The 24,162-nt window shown below is 41.2% G+C and overlaps 1 protein-coding gene and 1 pseudogene across 5 annotated transcripts in view; one reads left to right on the top strand and one right to left on the bottom strand.

The window, feature by feature from the left end:
* The window catches only part of MCC (MCC regulator of Wnt signaling pathway), a 361,506-nt gene that overhangs the window by 79,862 nt on the left and 257,482 nt on the right, over positions 1-24,162 (bottom strand). For all 5 annotated transcript variants that reach the window (XM_073344706.2, XM_073344704.2, XM_073344710.2 and 2 more), the window contains 2 exons: positions 16,380-16,522; positions 5,611-5,753 (listed from right to left, as the gene is read on the bottom strand). In XM_073344706.2, coding sequence (XP_073200807.1) covers positions 5,611-5,753; positions 16,380-16,522 — 286 coding nt within the window. The remainder of the gene's footprint in view (positions 1-5,610; positions 5,754-16,379; positions 16,523-24,162) is intronic.
* On the top strand, positions 11,059-12,764 carry LOC140912068 (histone H4-like; annotated as a pseudogene).

The following is a 24,162-nucleotide window of genomic DNA, read 5'->3' on the forward strand; positions in this document are numbered from 1 at the left end:
AAGAACCCATATAGAACAGAATAGAATTCAAGACACAGACTCAATACTGTTATCTCAAAATTCAAAGGTAGCATTTGTTCCTTTGTGTTTAAATGACAGTAGCAGCAATCATGGGCCCTTGTCTTTATGCAGTATTTCCAGCTTTGCACAGGTTGATCAACAAAAGTGTTCAAAAATTCTCTTTGTGTAGGAATAGGATTGCAAAAGAATGCAGCCCTGGAGTGAATGTGAAATTACTGCAGGCAAAAGGGATTTCATGTTAAAAACAAACCCATCAACATATCAATGGCATGACAAATATGGATGGCCAAAGCAGGGTCTGCTCCTGCAACCTGTATGCATACAAAACTCCTACTGAAGTTGTATGTGCAAGAACTTCCCACAAGCTCCACTCTCCACCAAAACAATTAATATGCTTTAGCGTTGATAATCTGCCAAATAAGTTTATTTATTAACAAAATTCAATTCTGAGTCACAGATGCACCATCAAGAATGTTTAATTGTAAAATCTACTTGTTTTGCTTGTGCTCCTGAAACTCAATAATGCCTGTATATACATTTTGTCTCATTTTACAAAACATTTCCTTCAGAAGGAAAGACCTTATATGCTAAGTTCTAGCCCTGAAGGAATGTTTCTCCCAGAAAATAAGAATTTATAACAATGTCAGATAGACCCACATTTCAAAGGGAAGCTAGTGTAAACCCACTCACAGGATTTACAAGATACAGCAGAGAAATTAACAATTTTAGCTCTTGATGTTTTTGTTGCCTACAGCAGAAGAGCAGCATATCTAAAAGCATTAGTGTATCATAACACATTGATGTAGTTGGCATGTCAATAAGCTTGCTGCATTCGTGCAGTATACAGTGCCATGTTATTATTAGGTCATGGTGATTAGCCTGATGTGCATAACTAACATAAGGGTTTATTTTTAAAGAGATACTAAAACTAAAATAAACAAAGGACAGAAGGATGCTTGTGTTGGTGTGTAGGAGGAATACCTTATAAGCTTACTATGAAAGTTAGTGATTTCGTGTAGCAATATTTTGTATTTCTACATTTGCTTGTTGTGCTGGAAATGTAAATGTCTCATCCTTGTATTATGGTATAAAAAACAGATCACTGTCCAGGATCAATGAAGTGGTAAAAGTAAAGAAATAACAAATATTGAAAAGTAAATTGGATTGTGAAAATTCTTTCAATCTGATTAATCTGAAGTATTAGTAACACAGGTAAAGAATATAGGCCAAACTTTTCAAATTTGGGCACCTAAACCTAGGCAACTAAATCCATATTTAGGCATAGGCACCCAAATTTAAAAAGTTTGCCTATCATTTTTTAAAATGGTGGTTCAAAATCTTGATGGCTCCCATTGACCAGGACAATTGGCTGTAAATGGCTCTGTTTACTTGTAAGCCTTCCTGTGTTCCTGTGAGTCAGGCCGGAAAGAATGGAGACTTGGGGTCTCACAGGACATGTGACCATGTCACCTGGTACTGGAATCCATCTTAAACCTGGTGCTTTTCCATTTAGAGGGGGGGGGGGGGGAGATGACCCAGAGAGTGACAAAGGATTCCCGCCTTGTGCGAAAGATATAAAAGAGGGTGGAAAAGAACAAAGGGGGCTGCCAGTCATGAGAAATCCCCTAGTTACCACCTGAGCTGGAACTAACAAGAACTGTACCAGGGGAAAGGATTGGGCCCAGACTAAGGAGGAGTCTAGCCTGTGAAAGAAGTTTATTGGAACATCTCTGAGGGTGAGATTTACCTGTATTCAGTTTCTTAAACGTATTAAGCTTAGACTTCCATGTTTGGTTTTATTTTGCGTGGTAACTTACTTTGTTCTGTCTGTTATTACTTGGAACCACTTAAATCCTACTTTTTATACTTAATAAAATCACTTTTGTTTATTAACCCAGAGTAAGTCATTAATACCTGGGGGAGCAATACCTGCATATCTCTCTATCAGTGTCATAGAGGGTGGACAATTTATGAGTTTACCCTGTATAAGCTTTATACAGAGTAAAACGGATTTATTTGTGGTTTGGATCCCATTGGGAACTGGGTGTCTGTGTGCTGGAGATAGGTAACCTGCTGAGTGGTTTTCTGTTAAAGTCAGCAGCTTTGGGGGCGTGGATCAGACCTGGGTCTGTGTTGCAGCAGACTAGTGTGTCTGGCTCAACAAGGCAGGGTTTTGGAGTCCCAAGCCATCAGGGAAAGCGGGCTCAGAGGTAATTCCAATACCATTTTTCTAATCTATAGCTCTGATTGGCTGGAGTACTGATGTACATATAGGACATAATTTCTGTTCTCACTGGGTAAGTCTGCTGCAGTTTCCACGATATGCATCTGATGAAGTGAGCTGTAGCTCACGAAAGCTTATGCTCTAATAAATTGGTTAGTCTCTAAGGTGCCACAAGTACTCCTTTTCTTTTTGAGAGAGAAAAGATACCCTAACATAATAAGAATCCCACTATAAAAGAAACTAAATGTTTTAACGCTGAGGGCCAGATTCAGTGCTGGTTTACACTCCATACAATACTTCTGAAGTCAATATGGTTGTGTAAGTCAGTCCTTAGTCTAGTTTTTGGTGTCAAGTTAAACTGTCTGACCTCATGTGTTTCACCAAAATACCAAGTTTAGAGACTAAGCCTCTTGTCTTATTTATTTTTTCAATTAAGAATAAAATCTACTGTGACATTCAGGCACATATCCAAAAACGTACATTCGTCAGTTTTGCACATGAATTATTGAAAATAAAAAAACTCAAACCACAAAACCGTAACACACACAGAGTCCCTCTCTCAAGAAAAGCCACATGTTCTTTTTGGCCTCAGTTTTCAGTCAGCAACTACAAAGTTGTCTTGGGAAACCTATGTATTGTCTCAACTATTTCGGTCAAATTCATCCCTGGTGTACCTCCACCAAAATTAATCCCCTTCTGTCCAATATTAGCAAAAGTGGGTCACAGACTCCCTGAATTAAGCCTTCCTTTGCAGGAAGGTTTGGAAGACCTGAACAAACTACCATCCCCTTTACTCAGTAAATCTGCATATTTCCCAGTGGTGGATCAGTCACAGGAATTCAGATACCGACAACAATCCATCCACTGTATAATAGGTGATGTGTCACAGAGTCCTTTTGTGTCTAAGAGGAATCTTCATTCTTTTTGGGCATGGCAAACAAGATTTCTCCTTCCATCTGAGATAAAGCTTAAAGTTATAATGGGGAAGAGGAAGGAGTTTGCCTCTCTCTGAAGCAGAGTCCATGGCCAGAGATCAGTGCACAACTGGTGTCTGCTAAGCTACTGCAAAAGAAAAGAGTGAAATAAAAATATATTGTTAACTGAGTCTACACTGGGACACAAACATTACCCTCAGAGAAGCACATACAATTGCCATTAAAAATCAGCGGAATTTTTACTGACTTCAGTGAGAGTGACACACGTTTATCTGAGGATAGAATTTGACCCTCTGTACGACTGTAACAAAAGTGCTTAGAAAACATCTCTGAGATGTTTTGATCTTTGTCTCTGCTTGGATCAGTCACATTGGACTTTGGATTTAGTGTAATTTTTTCATCAAGATCCAGCGCATCATGACTTTCCCAAGGCACGCTGGTGTCTGGTGATCACAGCTAATAAATACCTATGACAGAAGGAAGGAGGAACTACACTACAGCCAAGGATATGTCCCTGATTTACGCTGATGTGAATGAGAACAGAATCTGATCCAGTGAGACAGACATTTCCCCTCTAATATGCATATCAATGACGCTCCCAAGCTTGCGAAAAGCAGTGTGTCTACGTACCCCAATATTGGGCATCTTTATTGCTGGAGTCTGAGAACCGGATCTCTATAGCTAGTACTAACTACCCTTTAATTTCAGCTTTGAAATTCCCAATCTGAACACATCTGAAAAACAATATAATTACTGGACTCTTTTCCAAGAGAACCTTCCTTAACACTCCACAGCACAGGTAAGTGTATTCAGAAACTTGCCACCTGTACATAAATTAATGGCTCTCAGAAAGCAACAAGTCTTAAAAGTCATGGCCTGGAGAGGCACATTGCTCTGCCACTTATTAATGCCTCTAGATGCCTCTATTTCATCTCTGCAATTTCCAACCATCAAAATTTTATAGATAAATAAACTAGCAACATTTAAAAACAACCTTCAGTCACTTATAAATAAAATGTTTTTGCTATTTGGTAAAATAACAGAACAGGAACAGGAGTTAAAAAAAATCAATCCATCCAATTAATCAGCAAATTACATGATCAGGTCAGAACATGTATACTATTATAGAGGGTGGTGAGTGTGTGTGTGTCCCCTCCATTTTCCCTTTCCCCAAAGGGCACTCATTTAGGTGCTTCAGTTCTTCCTGACAAGCTCATTTTCTGTTCTTCCTCTGCAGCTATTATAGCTCTGATGGTCTGGGAGCAAGGTTCTGAGATTATTTTAAATGATACTGTTTATTCTCCTAGAGAATTCCTCAACACCTTTGGTTTGATTAACAAGGCTTGGATGATTTATTTTCTTTCCCCTCCAAGCATTCTGATCAGTATTTTAAAGGATGCAATGGCTTTCTACTAGTAAGTTTCAGAGTAACAGCAGAGTAACTCCAAGCAAAAAGAAAAGGAGTACTTGTGGCACCTTAGAGACTAACCAATTTATTTGAGCATAAGCTTTCGTGAGCTACAGCTCACTTCATCGGATGCATACTGTGAAAGTACAGAAAATCTTTTTATACACACAAACCATGAAAAAATGGGTGTTTACCACTACAAAGGTTTTCTCTCCCCCCACCCCACTCTCCTGCTGGTAACAGCTTATCTAAAGCTTATCTAAAGTGATCACTCTCCTTACAATGTGTATGATAATAACATCAGCCACACTATCAGAGGCTTGTTCACCTGCACATCCACCAATGTGATATATGCCATCATGTGCCAGCAATGCCCCTCTGCCATGTACATTGGTCAAACTGGAAAGTCTCTACGTAAAAAAATAAATGGACACAAATCAGATGTCAAGAATTATAACATTCATAAACCAGTCGGAGAACACTTCAATCTCTCTGGTCACGCGATTACAGACATGAAAGTTGCAATATTACAACAGAAAAACTTCAAAACCAGACTCCAGCGAGAGACTGTTGAATTGGAATTCATTTGCAAATTGGATACAATTAACTTAGGCTTGAATAGAGACTGGGAGTGGCTAAGTCATTATACAAGGTAACCTATTCCCCTATTTTTTCCTACCCTCCCACCAGACGTTCTTGTTAAACCCTGGATTTGTGCTGGAAATGGCCCACCTTGATTATCATAGACATTGTAAGGAGAGTGATCACTTTAGATAAGCTATTACCAGCAGGAGAGTGGGGTGGGGGGAGAGAAAACCTTTTGTAGAGGTAAACACCCATTTTTTCATGGTGTGTGTGTATAAAGAGATCTTCTGTACTTTCCACAGTATGCATCCAATGAAGTGAGCTGTAGCTCACGAAAGCTTATGCTCAAATAAATTGGTTAGTCTCTAAGGTGCCACATGTACTCCTTTTCTTTCTACTAGTAGAAGACATCCTGTCTTTTCAGAAAAATCACTAACCCATGTCAGCAGTGACCATAGTGGACTGGTTCTCTGGTACTGAAACAGAAGTCTGATCCTGGTCCATGCTGCGTGAATCTTCATTAGCCTCATGCTGGCTCTGGCTGAGCTCTGATCGTAGTTCGGAATATTCATCTTCCTCCCTGGGGGAGAGGCACAAGAAAAAAATATTATTGAAGGAATAAGTAACTCTACAGCACGCCTTTCAGTCCTGTAGTCACAATAAGTAGGGTATACACTGGACAACAAACTTTCTCCAGCTCAACAAGACTATCAAATGGACCAGGGTATGCTTCCCATAAAACAAACTGACTTTCTGCATTGTACTCTCAACTGCCAGTTATGTAGCGGGTAGCATCTGGCTCACATTTCTGTATTTTGAAGTTTCACCAAAGTTCTTGTGATCATTCCAGACTAATGTTCACTATAAGAAAATGTATTGCCAGATTAAGTGTGTGTGTCTCTCTCGCTCTCTAAAGTCTCCTGTTGCCAAATGGGTTTTTATTTGAAATCTATTGGAAAATAATGTACAGATTAATTAGAATGGCAGTGAACTGCTGGAGTTACTGGAAAACAAAACCCTTGCATATTACATACACTCACTCTTATTTGTCAAGCGGGTTCCTTCAAAAATGTTTGAACGATATTGGGCATTACCTGAAGTAGTGAGATTTATAAAAGGAGTCTCTTCTCCCTACTTTCACACCTAAAGTTCAAGGAATGGGGAGAAGCAGATAAGGAAAGTGGTGGAATGTGAAATCACAGTGCCCAATGAAGCACTTTAAAATTTTTCTTTTTTTAATCCGTTTGCTAATCCGACTCAAAAAATGAGATTCAGGAAGACCTGATTTTTTTAATCAGCTTCAGTTTTCTGTAATTATTATTTTGTCACTTTCAGATATGCACATTTTAATCAGCCCGAAAAACAGCAGTAGCATAGGCACAGAAACAACAAATCAAAAAGTCTGATGAGTGAATTTACTGTACCCCTATTTGGCTACTCACAAGTAAAGTATTTTGTAGAGGTTTATTTTGCTGCTGTTTCATCAGAGAGGTGGATGATTTTAGGGTGGGGAGGAAGCATAAAGCAGGAATGGAGTTCTTTGGTGAGGGAGGGAGAGCACAGAACTGTGAGGGTACCTCCAGCTGGGTGGAAGCCTGTTGTCTAAGGGGGTAGTTCTGCAAAGTAATGAGCACTTTCCACTTCCATTGAAGTGGGTGGGAGTTGAGAGCTCTCAGTACCTTGCAGGAATTAGCCCTAAGGTTTGACAATGTCTGTCGGGCAAAATAGCTGAAAGGAAGATGATCCACATGTATCACAACACTGACTGAAGGAAAGGTTGCTGTCTGTGAAACAGGCCAACTCATAAGAAAAATTCCGGCTTGTTTGCCAAGCAGCGTTTCCTTAGCTTACCCACTGTAGTTTTAATAGGAATGATCACACTTTCCTAACCCTGAGAGGCAACTCAGCTCACTACAGAAAGTTACATCTTTATCACAAGCACTTAGCAACTATTATACAAAAATTAAGATTCTAAGGTTAAAATTAAATTTTAGATCAAAGCAAGGTGTTTTAGGTGATGGGCAATACATATTTAAAGCAAGTGGCAGAACCAAACAAAAAAAAAATGAATTAAAATACAGGCTACTGAAGACACATAAATTGTGGGTTAATGTTCGATGAATAAGTTAATTATTAGGCACAGCACACGCCAATGATAATTAGTAATTGTTTTTGTCCAAAACTAAGTGCTCAAAGAGTTGCTTTTTCTTTTGGTCAAAAGGATAATTTGTTTGTTCATTTATACATTAACCTGCTTTGCAATTAGTGATTCATTTTAAAATGTGAATCTCCATGAATGGATGACAGGCTGACCTGATCATAAAACCAACTGCTTGTCTACACATGCTAATCAGCTCTGACTTTCTCCACTTTCAGACTCAGACTAGTTTTCTTGTTTAAATGACAATGGCTAAGATTGACAAATTTACCTTTGATTGATTGAGCCAAATTTTCCAAAATTTGCCCCTTGAAACATGCATGCAAAACATGCCTCTTTACAAACATGTAACTCCACATTCAAAATAGGAAATATTTTTTGAATAGCAAACGCAGATGGTAAATTATCCACTTTGTACACATAACAGCATATTTTATATGTGCAATTTACCTTTTCTACCCGAGGTATTTGAAGAGCACGAATCAGTGCAGCATCTTTTATATATGCTTATATTTTGTGTACACAACTAAGGTGCCGATTTTTGAAAACACGGGTTTTCTAGTTCTGCAGCTGTTCAAAGGCAACGCAAAATCTCTCTCTTCCATCCTCTTCCCTTCCCTTTTAGAACACAAAAGCGGTGCTGATTTCAATAAGACTTAGAGGTGCAATAGCTACACACTAAAACAGAATGTTTAAAAATGGATTAAAGTAACAAAAGGTACTGGGCCAGATCGTTATGTGCAATGAAGCAGTTTTGTGTCGCTCCAGTGGTACGAAACTGTTTTAAAGCCTGCTTAGTAATGATCAAAATGGCAAACTCTCAGCACCTCCTCCTCCCCATTGAGGAATTCTGGTGGGGTGTTGTCAAGGTGTGTACACAGAGATTCTTTCATAGCTTCAACCAGAGAATGCTTTCCCCACAGTGGGTGTTGGCCGTTTTTCAACTTTCATTATATTTTAATGAATGTTTTGTAAAACATGGGAGATCCTCAGACAAAAGACACTATGAGTGCCAACCATTATTAATTTTTATGATGCTGTCCACTATACTATCTATTCTGTCTCCCTTTTTTCCCTCCTAGGTTTCTAGGTGACCCATATTTCTATATGAATTTTCTGTTGGGTAATGCACCGAATTCATGGCCGCACAGCATTTACTTACAAATGGTTGACTGGTTAGATTGTATGTCTTTTGACAGCTGCTAAGAATCCTAAGCGGACATCAGCAGGCAAGAAAGTCCATAAGCTGCACAGACCTATTTCAGCATTGAGATGAAAGACAACTCCCTCTCTCTCCCTCCCCCCCCCCCCCCAATTCTTTTGCTGAACTCACAGACCAACTGGAAAGACTGTACGTAGCTGATTCTGTTCTCAATCACATGGCAATATTTATTTTTGTATCATTGCATGAAAAATGCATTTCCTTACTGAAGCCATGATTAAAAAATAAATAAAATCTTGTGTTAGGGTGAACTTTTCTTGGCCAGTAACATTCACTTTCAAAACAGATACAGTATTATCTCATGTTTTATTATTTAGTTTGGGACCTTCTTTGTTCTTGAGAGGTTGATCTTGTTAGGGTGTTACTGACACACCCTAATATGTATGTGTTTTTAATACACTGATACTGCTGTTTCATGTGGACCTACCCACTTGACCGGCTTTGCCTTTTTGTGACTTGTGCAAACCAATGGATGGGCAGCAGTTCAGGAAAAGAGAGTTAATGAATGTATCAAAGTCTTCTGTGAATGGAAGGAATATAGGCTGGTGATAATTTTACCTGCCTACTTCCAAATGATAGGTAACAGGGGCTCAGAGCTATGATGCTGCAGTGAAGAAAATTCACACTGAAGAGTATGGAAAGATATTCTGCATCTTTCCTGCATAAATACACAGAGTTTCAGATGAATAATCTGAATCCAAATCTTACTCTGAATTGGACTTAAATCTGTGACTTGAGTTCTGCAAATTTGACCAAACTACATTCACACTACGAGAAAGAAAGATTAGACTTTGAAACAGTGCTCTTGTGTTCTTAGCAAAGTTTTAAACAGGGTAGTCTCCCATCTGAGCCTTGGATTTCTTAGGGACCCACTAAAGCCTCACTGTTTGAGAAACTCTTAGATAATGCAAACAGAGCCAACATTTCTATTTTTGACTATATAAAAGAAAGGAATTTATCGTCTCTCTCAGCAAGCTACCTTCTTAACTGCTCTACTTCCCTCAAATTACAAACTATTTCTTACGATCTGGTGGTGGGTAAATGATATATCAATCCCCCTTCAGAAACTAAGCAAGGCTCAACATTATATGAGTTCAGACATCTCTCTTCCAGACCAAATACCAAATTGGTTGCAGCTGTATTTCACAGTTTCCTCTTTTTTTGGTTGGATTCCCAAGCCAGCTGAGCTGTCTCGAACTACAGCAACATCAGTGAGACAAGACAATTAGGAATGATTGTTGGCTTGATCCCATAACCACTGTGACTTCATTTGCATCAGGAGTGTTGGCAGAACATAATGCAGTATCAACAGCTAGCTTCATGCGGCCATGCATCTGGAACTTGCTGTACCCTATAAAGGCCTGTCAAATCCAGAAATTTATTGGAAATATCTAAAAATATTTCCTACAATAACTATTACTAAGAACAACACTGTGTCCCTCATGTCTGAGAAGAGGTGCAGCCATGGCACTTGATCTGACATCTCTGCAGTTGGGCTTGCTGAACAATGCGTGAACCATAATTCTGCAACTTCCTGAAACCATTCGCCCTCACCTTCCAAAGTGTTTGAAAAAAGCAATCTCTTCTAAATAAAAAACATAAATTAGCTAATGCAATCTGTCAAACTCTCTTATATCTGTTGCAATGGTTTGTTTAGACTGAAAATCTTGTTCTGCTCTGCATTGCTAACCTCAAAACAACAGCAACAATTTAAAGACTCTAAATTAGATGATCAAATTTACTGTGTAACTTTGGTTTCTCTTGACCATCTACATAATATTATGGTTTTATAAAGGGAAGCATTAAGAATGGCATAAAGCAACAGTAAATCAAGCCTTCTATACTACGTCCACTATAACGTGCGGATGCCATACAACTTTTCCATGGCAGCACCAGGGAGATGCATTTCTTTGCCCTGTGATTCAGCAGATTTAAGTAACTGCTTTCCAAATCATGGCCTGACAATCTTGCGATTTCACGAGTAATGTCTCATCTTTCTGTGCACACGCTGTTGCATGTCCACACTATGCTCCTTGTGTGGGCAGAGTGCATCCACACTAGCAGCTCTTGCATCGACAGAGAGAGCAGGGCACTGTGGGTAGCTATCCCTCTGTGCAACTGGCCGCAGGGTGCTTTGGGAAGGATTTGCAATGCCTCATATGGCAGGTACAGTGTCACATGATGCTGGTTTCTCAATCGCTTCGTTCCCTGGGCATCCTACTAGATTGCCAGCTGCTGTTCAACTGAAGTGTAGGGTGGAGGAGGGGAGAGTGTGTGTGTGTTGGGGAGAGACAGAAACAGTATGTGTGTGTTGGGGAAGTATGAGAGAGACTGTGTGTGTGCGCGGGGGTAGCGTATATGTGAAAGAGGTAAGAGTGTGTGCTGGGGGAGAGAGTGAGTGTGTGGGTATGCTGTCTCTAAGTTCAGACAGTTCTAAGTTTTGAGCAGTCTCTCCACACCCCACACCCCCAGCAGCAGGCCGCACTGTCTGTAAACCTAGCGAACATGCCTGGTCATGGTAAGGGAGGTAAGGTATCAGAAAAGGAGGCACTAAGTGCCATAGAAAGGTACTGAGGGACAATATCCAGGGTATTATGAAGCCAGCTATTCGCCATTTGGCTCGTTGTGGGGGCGTGAATCATAGAATATCAGGGTTGGAAGGGACCTCAGGAGGTCATCTAGTCAAACTCCCTGCTCAAAGCAGGAACAATCCCCAACTAAATCATGCCAGCCAGGGCTTTGTCAAGCCTGACCTTAAAAACTTCAAAGGAAGGAGATTCCACCACCTCCCTTGGTAACGCATTCCAGTGTTTCACCACCCTCCGAGTGAAAAAGTTTTTCCCAATATCCAACCTAAAGCTCCCACACTGCAACTTGAGACCATTGCTCCTTGTTCTGTCATCTGCTACCACTGAGAACAGTCTAGAGCCATCCTCTTTGTAACACCCTTTCAGGTAGTTAAAAGCAGCTATCAAATCCCCCCTCATTCTTCTCTTCCGCAGACTAAACAATCCCAGTTCCCTCAGCCTCTCCTCATCAGTCACGTGTTCCAATTCCCTAATCATTTTTGTTGCCCTCCACTGGACGCTTTCCAATTTTTCCACATCCTTCTTGTAGTGTGGGACCCAAAACTGGACACAGTACTCCACATGAGGTCTCACCAATGTCAAACAGAGGGGTACAAGCATGTCCCTTGATCTGCTGGCAATGCCCCTACTTATACATCCCAAAATGCCATTGGCCTTCTTGGCAACAAGGGCACACTGTTGACTCATATCCAGCTTCTCGTCCACTGTCACCCCTAGGTCCTTTTCTGCCGAATTGCTGCCGAGCCATTCAGTCCCTAGTCTGTAGCGGTGCATGGGATTCTTCCGTCCTAAGTGCAGGACTTTGCACTTGTCCTTGTTGAACCTCATCAGATTTTTTTTGCCCAATCCTCTAATTTATCTAGGTCCCTCTGTATCCTATCTCTACCCTCCAGTGTATCTACCTCTCCTCCCAGTTGAGTATCATCTGCAAACTTGCTGAGGGTGCAATCCACACCATCCTCCAGATCATTTATGAAGATATTGAACAAAACCAGCCCGAGGACCGACCCTTGGGGCACTCCACTTGATACCGGCTGCCAACTAGACATGGAGCAATTGATCACTACCCGTTGAGCCAGACAATCTAGCCAACTTTCTATCCACCTTATAGTCCATTCATCCAGCCCATACTTCTTTAACTTGCTGGCAAGAATACTGTGAGAGACCGTGTCAAAAGCTTTGTTAAAGTCAAGGAACAACACGTCCACTGCTTTCCCCTCATCCACAGAGCCAGTTATCTCGTCATAGAAGGCAAATAGATTAGTCAGGCATGACTTGCCCTTGGTGAATCCATGCTGACTGTTCCTGATCACTTTCCTCTCCTCTAAGTGCTTCAGAATTGATTCCTTGAGGACCTGCTCCATGATTTTTCCAGGAACTGAGGTGAGGCTGACTGGCCTGTAGCTCCCAGGATCCTCCTCCTTCCCTTTTTTAAAGATGGGAACTGCATTTCAGATCTCATTTACGAGGAGACTCGGGGACTGCTAAAGGTTATTTTTGGAGAATGTGATCCGAGATGCCGTTACTTACACTTAGCATGGAAAGCAGAAGACTGTGACTTCCATGGATGTTGTTTATGCGCAGAAGCACCAGGGTTGTACTCTGTATGGATTTGAAGGCTAAACCTGTGTCAGTAATTCTCAGAAAACATCTATAACCCAAAGGGAGAACAACATTCCACAATAATGGTTCCGATTCCCTCTGATTTCTCCCACAGCCTCCTCAGCTACATGGAGCAGCATCCTCAGCAGCTCTTTGAGCTCTCCAGGCTGAGGAATGTCAAAACTTCCTGGAGCTTTGCAAGGGGAGGGGCACATGCCTGCATAGCTAGGTGCAAGGCAGCGAGTTCAAAACAACAAGCAGAGTGGTGATGACAGGCATTGTGGATACTGGGGGAGGCCAGTTAAGTTGACGTAATAAATGGCAGTGTCTATACCAGGGGTGGGCAAACTTTTTGGCCCGAGGGCCACACTGGGGTTGCGAAACTATATGGAGGGCCAGGTAAGGAAGGCTGTGCCTCCCCAAACAGCCTGGCCCCCGCCTCCATCTGCCCCCTCCCACTTCCCACTCCAACTGCCCCCCCTAAATTCCCCCAACCCATCCAATCCCCCCTGCTCCTTGTCCCCTGACTGCCCCCTCCCGGGACCCCCCTACACCCTGACAGGCCCCCCAGGACTCCCACGCCTATCCAACTCCCCCCCGCCACGCTCCCTGTCCCCTGACTGCCCCGACCCCATCCACACCCCCGCCCCTGACAGGCTCCCCGGGACACCCATGCCTTTCCACCCCCCCACCTGTCCCCTGACTGCCCCCCCCAGAACCTCCGCCCCCTGTCCCCTGACTGCCCCCTGGGATCCCCTGCCCCTTATGCAACCCCTCCCCCCCCTTTACCATGCCGCTCAGAGCAGCAGGAGCTCGCAGCCATGCTGCCCGCAGGAGCGGCAGACCAGAGCGCTGGCAGGGTGGCGAGGCTGCGGGGGAAGAGGGATAGCAGGGGAGGGGCCGGGGGCTAGCCTCCCCAGCTGAGAGCTCAGGGGCCAGGCAGGATGGTCCCGTGGGCCAGATGTGGCCCGCAGGCTGTAGTTTGCCCACCTCTGGTCTATACTGACGCTTTTGTCACTTTAACTTTGCTGCAGAAAGCTCTATGCCTCTCATCAAGGTGGTTTGGTTTTGTCGGCAAAACAGCAGAGTTTTGCCACCAAAAGTAGCACTGTAGTGTGTACACCTCCACTGGTTTGTCAGCAAAAGGCAGCTTTTGCAGACAAAACTGTGTAATGTAGACAAGGCCTAAGCCTCTTCCCCAGACTTAGGCTACATCTACACTACAGCCGGGATCGACACTCTGAGATTGATACACCGGCGGTCGATTTAGTGGGTCTAATGAAGACCCGCTAAATTGACAGCGGATCGCTCTCCCGTTGACCCCTGTACTCTACCCATGACGAGAAGAGTAAGGTAAGTTGACGGGAGACCCCGCAGTGTAGACTCCATGGTAACTCGACCTAAGGTAAGTCAACTCCAGCTACATTATTCACATAGCTGGAGTTGCGTAGCGTAGGTCGACTTACCACAGTAGTGTAGACATTGCCTTAGTTGCTCCTAGAAACTCTCTCTTAGAATCTCTTTGTCCCAACCCACACCAACATCCCTTATATTCAGATTGGAGCAGAATGCGCCACACCTGTCCCAATGGAGGCAGCAGTAATTAACCAACATTTCTGCAGGGTTCCAAGACCTGCTAACAGAGTGGGGCAAGAGCAGAAGCCTGACATGCTGTTACAGGAAAGTATGGAAATGACAGGAGCGAAGAATTGATTTTCTTTCTTCCCACTGTCTTTAGAAGCTGAATGGAAGCTCACCTTGTTCACACATTGTTGTTTTTTAAATGTATTGGTCTGTGAGAAAAAAGTAGCTACAATGACCATTAAAGGAAAGCAAAAAAGAATTAATTATTCGCTTACAAATATTTATTATTATCATTACAGCGGAATGAATTCAAATATAAGTGGAGAGAGGTGTTGTCCAGGGATCTGAGCACAAAGGACTAACGTGGAATGCCAAAGCTGCCACGGGTGGGGAGAGGTTGTGCCTAGGTGCTCTATCACAGTAGCAGAACCTGAAGACACTTTGGCCTTCAGGGGCACGCACACCATAAGGGCAACAGTTGCATCCTTTCAAAGGTGCAGTGTATGTACATTTAGTGTCAGATTCAGTTCTGTGTCCCACTTTGCTCTGGATGTTGAAGCTGATCTTGTGTAGATATATACACATACTTAACCTTCTATAGCATCTGTCAACAAAGAAGAATACCCTATGATTTAAATATATTTTACAGTTTAATGGTTTCAAGATCTGTCCAGAAATTTCTGTGATGGGTTTTACAGAATTTTTCTTCATTTTCTGATACAGGATCAACCTTCGTTGATGGGAAAAGCCTAGCAACTCTGGCTCTTCCTATGCTTTACTCTTTAGCTTGACTTTGCCCATTTACAGAGTGGGACTATATGAGTAAGGGGTATGGTTTGGGCAGTTACTTTCATTCTCAAAAGAGTGCATGCCCTCTGGAAAACAGACCAGGAGGAACTGAATGTGTGACTTATTTATACAGGTAGATGCATGGTTGAATATGGGATCAAAGAGGTTGCTCCACATAGAGAGACTAATATGAATTATTTTATATTTAAATTCAGACTAGTTTGTACTGTCCAGAGACATCTTCCAGGATCCTATCATCATCATTACCTACAAAAGAACTTGCACGATTTACCTATTCATATAATATTAATGCAATGCAATTATATTTATATGCTAAAATTACAATATATGGATATTATTACCTTCTGTAATTTAAGACACACCAGTTTACGCTTTCACACAAAAATATTTTCCTGGACATATACTTTAAACAAAAGAGCTCCTGGCTTGATGGCCATATGGACTTTAGTGAGATGAAGAAATGAAACAGCCATTACTGAAAAACATGCAGAAAAATAAGCAAGAAAACCCACACAGTGCTACATGGGGAGAATTTTAAGTAAGTATAACCTATGGAGATGTGAACTCTTCACTTTTGGTTTAAAATCCTTAACTGGCCAAGGATCGAGGAGTTCATGTCCCAATAAGCTTGGCACCTGAAAAGTACTGTGAGGTCCCAGCAAACTCCTTCACGAAGAAGTGGCAAAAAGCCTTTGCCTCTCAGTAAGCTAACAACAACTGATATGGACAGATAAATGAAAAGAATGTTCCTCTTTGGTGAAATCTAGAACTTACATGAAGAAATAGCTGGTACTTACTGAGTAACGTCTTAAAAGAGGAGTGTCCAAATTTTGACATTCAGTGAGTATATGTAACACTTTCAATTTGCACCAATTTTGTATTTCATGGGAACTGCTGGTGAAAGCAGGTGCAACTCTTGAAGCCAATTTCAGTTGCACCTCTATAACGGATTTAATTTAGTCTTGGTTGTGTTGTGGATAGCATAGAAGGAAGATAAAAATGGGAATGGGGAGTGGATTGCTTTGCCTTACACTCTCCTATAAGTTGCTTTTCCTGCTACTGTTGCCCAGTTTCCAACCCCCCTAGTATGCATGTTACACTAATTTTGCACACTCACTGAAACTCAATCATAGCAAGTCTAGCTACACAACTTTTATGATTAACTCATACCCAATGTATATTGTACACTACCGTGTATAGCACTTCTGAATTTGGCCCAGACTTCCATAGGAGTTGCAATACCTTATTGTTGTTCCTTGTAGTCGGTCAATCTTTTTATTTAATTCAGCGATAATGCTGTGAAGCTCTGTGATTCGTTCCTCATAGCGTAGTGTTGTTCGCTCCTGTACATCTTCATGCTCTCTCATTAGATGAGATTGTTCACACTAAAGCAGAAAAAACAAAGTACAAAGGAAGAGGATGGGTTTTAAGATTAACCATACTGAGATTAGATGTAAGGCAAAGTTTTATGTGCATTAATGGCTCCCCTACCCACCAATCCTGACACCATTTTTCAACAGAGAGAGGAAAATAGTCTTTAGAGTGGCCTTCTAACTTGGTACAACCCAGGGCTTTACAGGCTACATGCCAAGAGCCCAAGGATTTCATCTAAATTCAATAAAATAAACCATACTGCAGCTGCCCTCATCTTGAATATAGTGTCACCCACCACTCAGATCAGCCTGGAATATCACAAACTGGGACCTATAGTCTTTGTGAAGATTGTCATCCAGGAAGAATTGTCTGGGCTTTTCCCATGGTTATCATGCCTTCCCATATCCCACAAGAAGATATTATGTTGGGGGCCTGCAAAGCCATCACACTATGATGTTGTGTTCTAGCACTGGATTTTAGGATAGAACGCAATAACCCTATGCCAAAAATAAAAATCCCTCCAAAAACCTAAACCACAAGACATTGTGTGGTGATGTGCTAGATACCATGCCATGAAGTTGTGACTGTCAAATCTGTTCCATCAGACAGAGCTACAAGAGGTGCCAATTCCAGACACAAGCAGTGTATTGTAACACTCTGACATATATCTTAGGCTTCCCAAACATTTCAGGGGCATCCAAGTGTTTCATGAGAGATCAAGGAGAGACTTTGGCACAAGATAACAGAAATGTGGCTGCCACTTTTCCTCCACCATTCTGGTTGAAACAATATAGTGGGGTAAATATGTTTAAAATAGACAAAGCCTAGAAAATCTGTTAGTAAGCCTTTTTCCTTCCCATTAGGATTTTCTTTTTTCGGTTTAAGAAGGTACTTTGCATAATTTACTCATTTATAACACAATAAAAAGCTTGTCATTTGAGCCATGAAACAACAGACCTATTGCTTGTATTACTGTATGCTCCACACAACCCTGTCTAACTTTCCCTCCAACAGCGTTTCAATTCAGTCTAGTCTTGGTTCCAGATGCCAGAAGCCACATGCATTGCAATTACAGCACTAGCCATGGTACACATTAATTAGGCTTGGTAGCAGACTGGAAGGGGCAAGACTTCTGACCTGCTTCTGACCCCATGCAAGAATCAGGCAGGCCCCTGCCTCTCCTGCAGTCACACAATGGAGACTGCTCCTATTAAATGAAATCTCAAACTTACAGTGATCTATGCATTGGTACATCAACTGAACATATTCAATGCCTTTTTAATAAAACTATTTCTAAATGCTAAATCAGAACTAACTACTGCATGAATCCTCCTGCATTTTTATTTTACTGAAAGTGACTTGCCCTGAATATCACTCTATATGGAATTAAAATACAGTAAAGTAACACAATACATAACACACACAAAATTCCTGTCTACAGTTAGGGGGTCTGACAATATTTTCATAATAGCCCCTATTTTCTTAGGTTCATAACTTATGACTTGGGATCATTACTTATATGAAAATAAACTTCCTCCAAACTGAAAAATGATGTTAAGCTTGACAGAAAATTTATTATCCACTTTTTTTTTTTTTTTTAAGAAATCCATTTCAATACTTTTAAATTCTTGGAGTACAAACACAGCGCACAATAGTCGTGTTGTTTTTCATTCTAACTGCTGTGAAATATGCAATGACTTTCACACTATATCTACCTTCTAACAAGATAATCAATGTTAGAATTTAATTGACAGGCAATAGTGATCATCTGTACTATCGATACATTATATTTGTATTTATTATTTTTGGAAAGGGAGGGGAAGAACAAAGATATATATATACATATAATAAGGGCCGAGTATATAATAATTGTTTTAAAATGTAAATACAAATTTATCATCACAGAATAATAGAAATTATGGATGGAAAATAGGTGAAGCCATCTAGTCCACACTCCGTGCAGGACTGTTCTCTACAGTGTTCTTTGTCCAAAAGAAGACTGCACTAGCTTCTTGCTAGAAGTATGATGACCACATATAATTTACACAAAATGGAGTTGCCTTCATCTTTAATGTAGAGGTACAGGATACTGACAATACATGTCCCATTATGCCGTGAGATTCATCTTGTTCTTAGATCAAAGGCACCAACTTTCGCAGAGTGGAATTCCTCTTGGATGAAGTCTGTCCCCCTGTGGATGTATCTCCATACTAAAGATAAGGGCAGCAGAGGGCCACATTCTTGAACTTCAATGAGCCACATTCAGCCTTCAGGCCGCACACTGGCTACCTGACATAGCCATTATATACAGACATCACCATATCCTCTTACTTAGAATCATAGAATCATAGAATCATAGAATATCAGGGTTGGAAGGGACCCCAGAAGGTCATCTAGTCCAACCCCCTGCTCAAAGCAGGACCAATTCCCAGTTAAATCATCCCAGCCAGGGCTTTGTCAAGCCTGACCTTAAAAACCTCTAAGGAAGGAGATTCTACCACCTCCCTAGGTAACGCATTCCAGTGTTTCACCACCCTCTTAGTGAAAAAGTTTTTCCTAATATCCAATCTAAACCTCCCCCACTGCAACTTGAGACCATTACTCCTCGTTCTGTCATCTGCTACCATTGAGAACAGTCTAGAGCCATCCTCTTTGGAACACCCTTTCAGGTAGTTGAAAGCAGCTATCAAATCCCCCCTCATTCTTCTCTTCTGCAGGCTAAACAATCCCAGCTCCCTCAGCCTCTCCTCATAACTCATGTGTTCCAGTCCCCTAATCATTTTTGTTGCCCTTCGCTGGACTCTCTCCAATTTATCCACATCCTTCTTGAAGTGTGGGGCCCAAAACTGGACACAGTACTCCAGATGAGGCCTCACCAATGTCAAACTTCTCATACACTATCACGAAAGGCTTTATTTCTCTGTTCCCTCGCCTCCCCATCTCCCTGATACTTGATCAAATAACTAGTCCTTCCTTCAGAGTATAAAAATACAGGGGAAGAAAGTATCAGATAAAAATGTTAAACAGTTTAACAAAAATGCTAGACAAAGATTACGCCCAGGGAAAATGGAAAGAAAAAGTGGCTTACTGCACCTTTCTAAACCAAATTTCCTGTGACACACTTTAATACCCACAAACACTGTCTCAGTATTCTCCAGCTCAGTGAGTTATCTACTCAATGTGGGGTTTTTTAAACTGAAAGGATATTTCAGACGGAGGGTTTAACAATAATTTTCTGACAATAAATAAAAAGCCTACCACACCGGATTTCATCTCTCTAAGCTGGGCACGGAAAAGCTGAATGTTATTTATCTTGGCTGAAGATGTACTGACTCTCGCTAATGGACTTCAGCTACAGCACGAGGCTTGCTTTCTCTCCCTCACTCTCTCAAGTCATTGCAGAGTCACCATTTTTCACAAAAATCTTTACTTGGTGACAGACATATGGTGAGTAACAAAGAGGAAACAACGTGAAACAGGGGAAGTGTATGCACCTGAAGCAGCTTTAAGTTTTTGTTTAAAAGGGTCTTTGGCCTCCCTGGGGCAACAGAAAATGAGAAAAAGGAAGGGCACAAGGTGGAGACCCAACATGCTTTGCCGTGGTTTCAGCACGAATGATCTGAAGGAAACCTTGTACAACCTGGAGGATGATGTGGTGTTCCTGTCAGGCAATAGTGATTCTCCTCTGAGAAGGGTAAAAGTATGCGAAAGGAGACAATACAACCTATTATGCAACGTAGAATCCAGAGACAGAAAGAACCATCTAGACCATCTGTCAACCCAGGACTGTACCTCTATTGGCCAATTTTTGTCCCTAGGTTTAAATGTGCCACTAGTACTTTTGATATATATATTTTTTCAATATTCAACCTAAAGTTTCTCTTCATTAATTTCACCAATTATTTATACCCCATTTCATTATATTAAATTCCTCTCTCTCCTTGTTTCTCATTCTTCAAATATCAGATTTATCTCATGCACCTCATAGTTGTTTCTTATCCAAGATGTACATATTTAGTTTTTTTAATCTCTTCTCACATGTCAGTTACTTCCAGTTATGAGATAAATGCCTCACACCCTCTCTCTTTCTCCTCAGCCTTGTTTTGGTCTCATATCTAACTTTCTGACTGGAATTATTAATGGTACCACTTGGCAGAGAAGGAAGACACAAGAACAAGCCATGGATTCCTGGAGGAGTGTGCACATCAAGAATAGCTGCCAGGAAGAAAAAAGTGTTTCCAGTAAAGTTTTTAGCCAAAGTGACCCAGGGTTTCTGGGACAGGCTGCAGAGGTTACTTCATTACAGAACTAAGTTACCGTGCTTGGGAACACCTTTGGCACTTTAAAGTCTGATCTTCTGGATAAAAGGGAGGTGCTGGGAAACAATCATCAGACCAATAAAAAACGTGAAGTGAGAGAGAAGAGAAAATACTTTAACCTCAGGATGTTGGCACAAGTAGGTGTAACTGCTTATAAAGTGTAGCAACCTGCAGTACAAGAAACACTAACAGTATCATCATTTGCATTACACTTATTGTACTCAGCTAGAGGATAGTACCAAATCCTAATCTTAGTGCTAGAGTAACAAAATCCCTAGAATCTCAGACACCTGCCTGAGGTGGAAGTAATCCCAGTAACACAATATTTTAGGAAGAGTACAAGCCATCACCTGAATCAGCTACAACAATAAACTTGTCTAACAAGTTCTTAGGAGCCAAACCTTTGCTTAAACAATATTGTATTTTAATTTATGACAAGCGGAAGCTTTTAGGATGCCATCAGTTAATTCTTGTCTCTTTTATATATAAGCAATATTCTGGTGGCCTGAGCCCCTTCCTAACAAGACACATGGATAAGAATTAATTGTATGGGGGTTTAGTCTGTGTAATGCTTGAGGCTGAATGAGAGTATTGGTAAACCACATCTACTTGCTATCCACTTAAACTCTAAGTACTATTTCTAATTATTTGTTTAGCTCAACTATTGATCTTGATTCCATGTCATCCAGCAAACCAGAAGAGTGCAAAAGGAATGGCAAAGTTGAATCTTCTAATCAGAACATAGAGTATGGCTTTTGGAATTGCCTCTTGTCTAGGAGTTCAGGTCTTTAGTCTTCCACTCTGCATCACTGCAGATCAGAGAAATGAATACTGTAGTCCTGATGGAAAGGTGTAATTCTTGTATGTAGAGCAGACACACTGCTCTAGTATTCCAAAAGGAAGCAGCAATAAATAATTTAGGATAAAGTCCTTAATTACAAAATCCCTCGTTTCCAAGGTCATTTTAGCATTAAATCCACTCTGATTTTTTAATTTTTTTTTTAAGAGAGAGTAACAACATTGACAAATTCTGAGTAGCATGATGCATCTTGGGAATGTAGTCCTTTAGGAATGTATTCCCTGAATAGTCCTACTCAGGAGGAGGACCACCTTGAACCAACTTTGGAAAAAGAAACATTTATACAAAAACCAACTGTACATGGTCTGTATTTTTCTGTGTTCCCTCAGCTTCAGTTTTTGTCTGATCCAGCAGTTAAAACTAAACTAGAGCTTCATGAACATTGGCTGTTTCTGTTTGCACTGGTCCCAACAAACTTCTTCTTCAGTGCTGACCTGTGTGGCTTTTTATCCCCTTTTACCTTTGCTTAAAGCTTCAAATTAATTCGAACCCAAATGACACAACTATCTTCTCACACTGTGTTTTACTTAAGCTCCATACACTGCCTATGGATTATAGTTTGGTTTAGACTAAAACCAGAAGTGGACCTCCATACATCTTTGAATGACACATAGTTGGTTGCTCTTGAGGGAGATGGGAAGTCATTTTATAGATATGGGAGGAGAGTGGTTTTAATTTTAGTTTGTACTTGCAGCAGTTTGCAGATTTGTAGGAAGTTATTCAGAATGATATGTCAGAGGAGATGCCAACAGGAGTATATAGTGGGTAAAGGGTCTGTTCCTGTCGTCTCTGCTGAATCCAAAGCACAAAAATATGTCCGGTACAAGGCACTAGTTACGGCTTGTCATAAACATACAGCTAAGGGTAGCATAAAATCCCTCCTTTATCTGTAAGGGGTTAAAAAACTCAAATAACCTAGTTGGCACCTGACCAAAAGGACCAATAAGGGAAGAAGATCCTTTCAAATCTGTGGGGGGAGGTTTTGTTTGTGCTCTCTTGGGACAGAAAGAGGGACCAGGCAGGGAAAAAAACCTCTCCTAAAACTCTACCTGAAATGATGACAGGTTTCAGAGTAACAGCTGTGTTAGTCTGTATTCGCAAAAAGAAAAGGAGGACTTGTGGCACCTTAGAGACTAACCAATTTATTTGAGCATAGGCTTTTGTGAGCTACAGCTCACTTCATCAGATGCATACTGTGGAAAGTGTAGAAGATCTTTTTATATACACAAAGCATGAAAAAATACCTCCCCCCACCGCACTCTCCTGCTGCTAATAGCTTATCTAAAGTGATCACTCTCCTTACAATGTGTATGATAATCAAGCTGGGCCATTTCCAGCACAAATCCAGGGTTTAACAAGAACATCTTGGGGGTGGGGGGGTAGGAAAAAACAAGGGGAAATAGGTTACCTTGCATAATGACTTAGCCACTCCCAGTCTCTATTCAAGCCTAAGTTAATTGTATCCAATTTGCAAATGAATTCCAATTCAACAGTTTCTCCCTAGAGTCTGGATTTGAAGTTTTTTTGTTGTAATATCGCAACTTTCATGTCTGTAATTGCATGACCAGAGAGATTGAAGTGTTCTCCGACTGGTTTATGAATGTTATAATTCTTGACATCTGATTTGTGTCCATTTATTCTTTTACGTAGAGACTGTCCAGTTTGACCAATGTACATGGCAGAGGGGCATTGCTGGCACATGATGGCATATATCACATTGGTGGATGTGCAGGTGAACGAGCCTCTGATAGTGTGGCTGATGTTATTAGGCCCTGTGATGGTGTCCCCTGAATAGATATGTGGGCACAGTTGGCAACAGGCTTTGTTGCAAGGATAGGTTCCTGGGTTAGTGGTTCTGTTGTGTGGTATGTGGTTGCTGGTGAGTATTTGCTTCAGGTTGCAGGGCTGTCTGTAGGCAAGGACTGGCCTGTCTCCCAAGATTTGTGAGAGTGTTGGGTCATCCCTCAGGATAGGTTGTAGATCCTTAATAATGCGTTGGAGGGGTTTTAGTTGGGGGCTGAAAGTGACAGCTAGTGGTGTTCTGTTATTTTCTTTGTTAGCTCTGTCCTGTAGTAGGAGACTTTCTGGGTGAGAAAACCTGGATTTGTGCTGGAAATGGCCCACCTTGATTATCATACACATTGTAAGGAGAGTGGTCACTTTAGATAAGCTATTACCAGCAGAAGAGTGCGGTGGGGGGAGGTATTTTTTCATGCTTTGTGTGTATAAAAAGATCTTCTACACTTTCCACAGTATGCATCCGATGAAGTGAGCTGTAGCTTACGAAAGCTTATGCTCAAATAAATTGGTTAGTCGCTAAGGTGCCACAAGTACTCCTTTTCTTTTTACCTGAAATAAGCATCTAAGATTACAAAAATTGTAAATAAAGCAAGGAAATGAGTTAGATTATCTTTTGTTTTAGCTTGTAAATTTTCCCTATGCTAAGAGGAAGCTTTATTCCTGTGTTTTGTAA

The sequence above is a fragment of the Lepidochelys kempii genome, chromosome 5 (assembly GCF_965140285.1).
Source record: "Lepidochelys kempii isolate rLepKem1 chromosome 5, rLepKem1.hap1, whole genome shotgun sequence".
Classification (NCBI taxonomy): Eukaryota; Metazoa; Chordata; order Testudines; family Cheloniidae; genus Lepidochelys; species Lepidochelys kempii.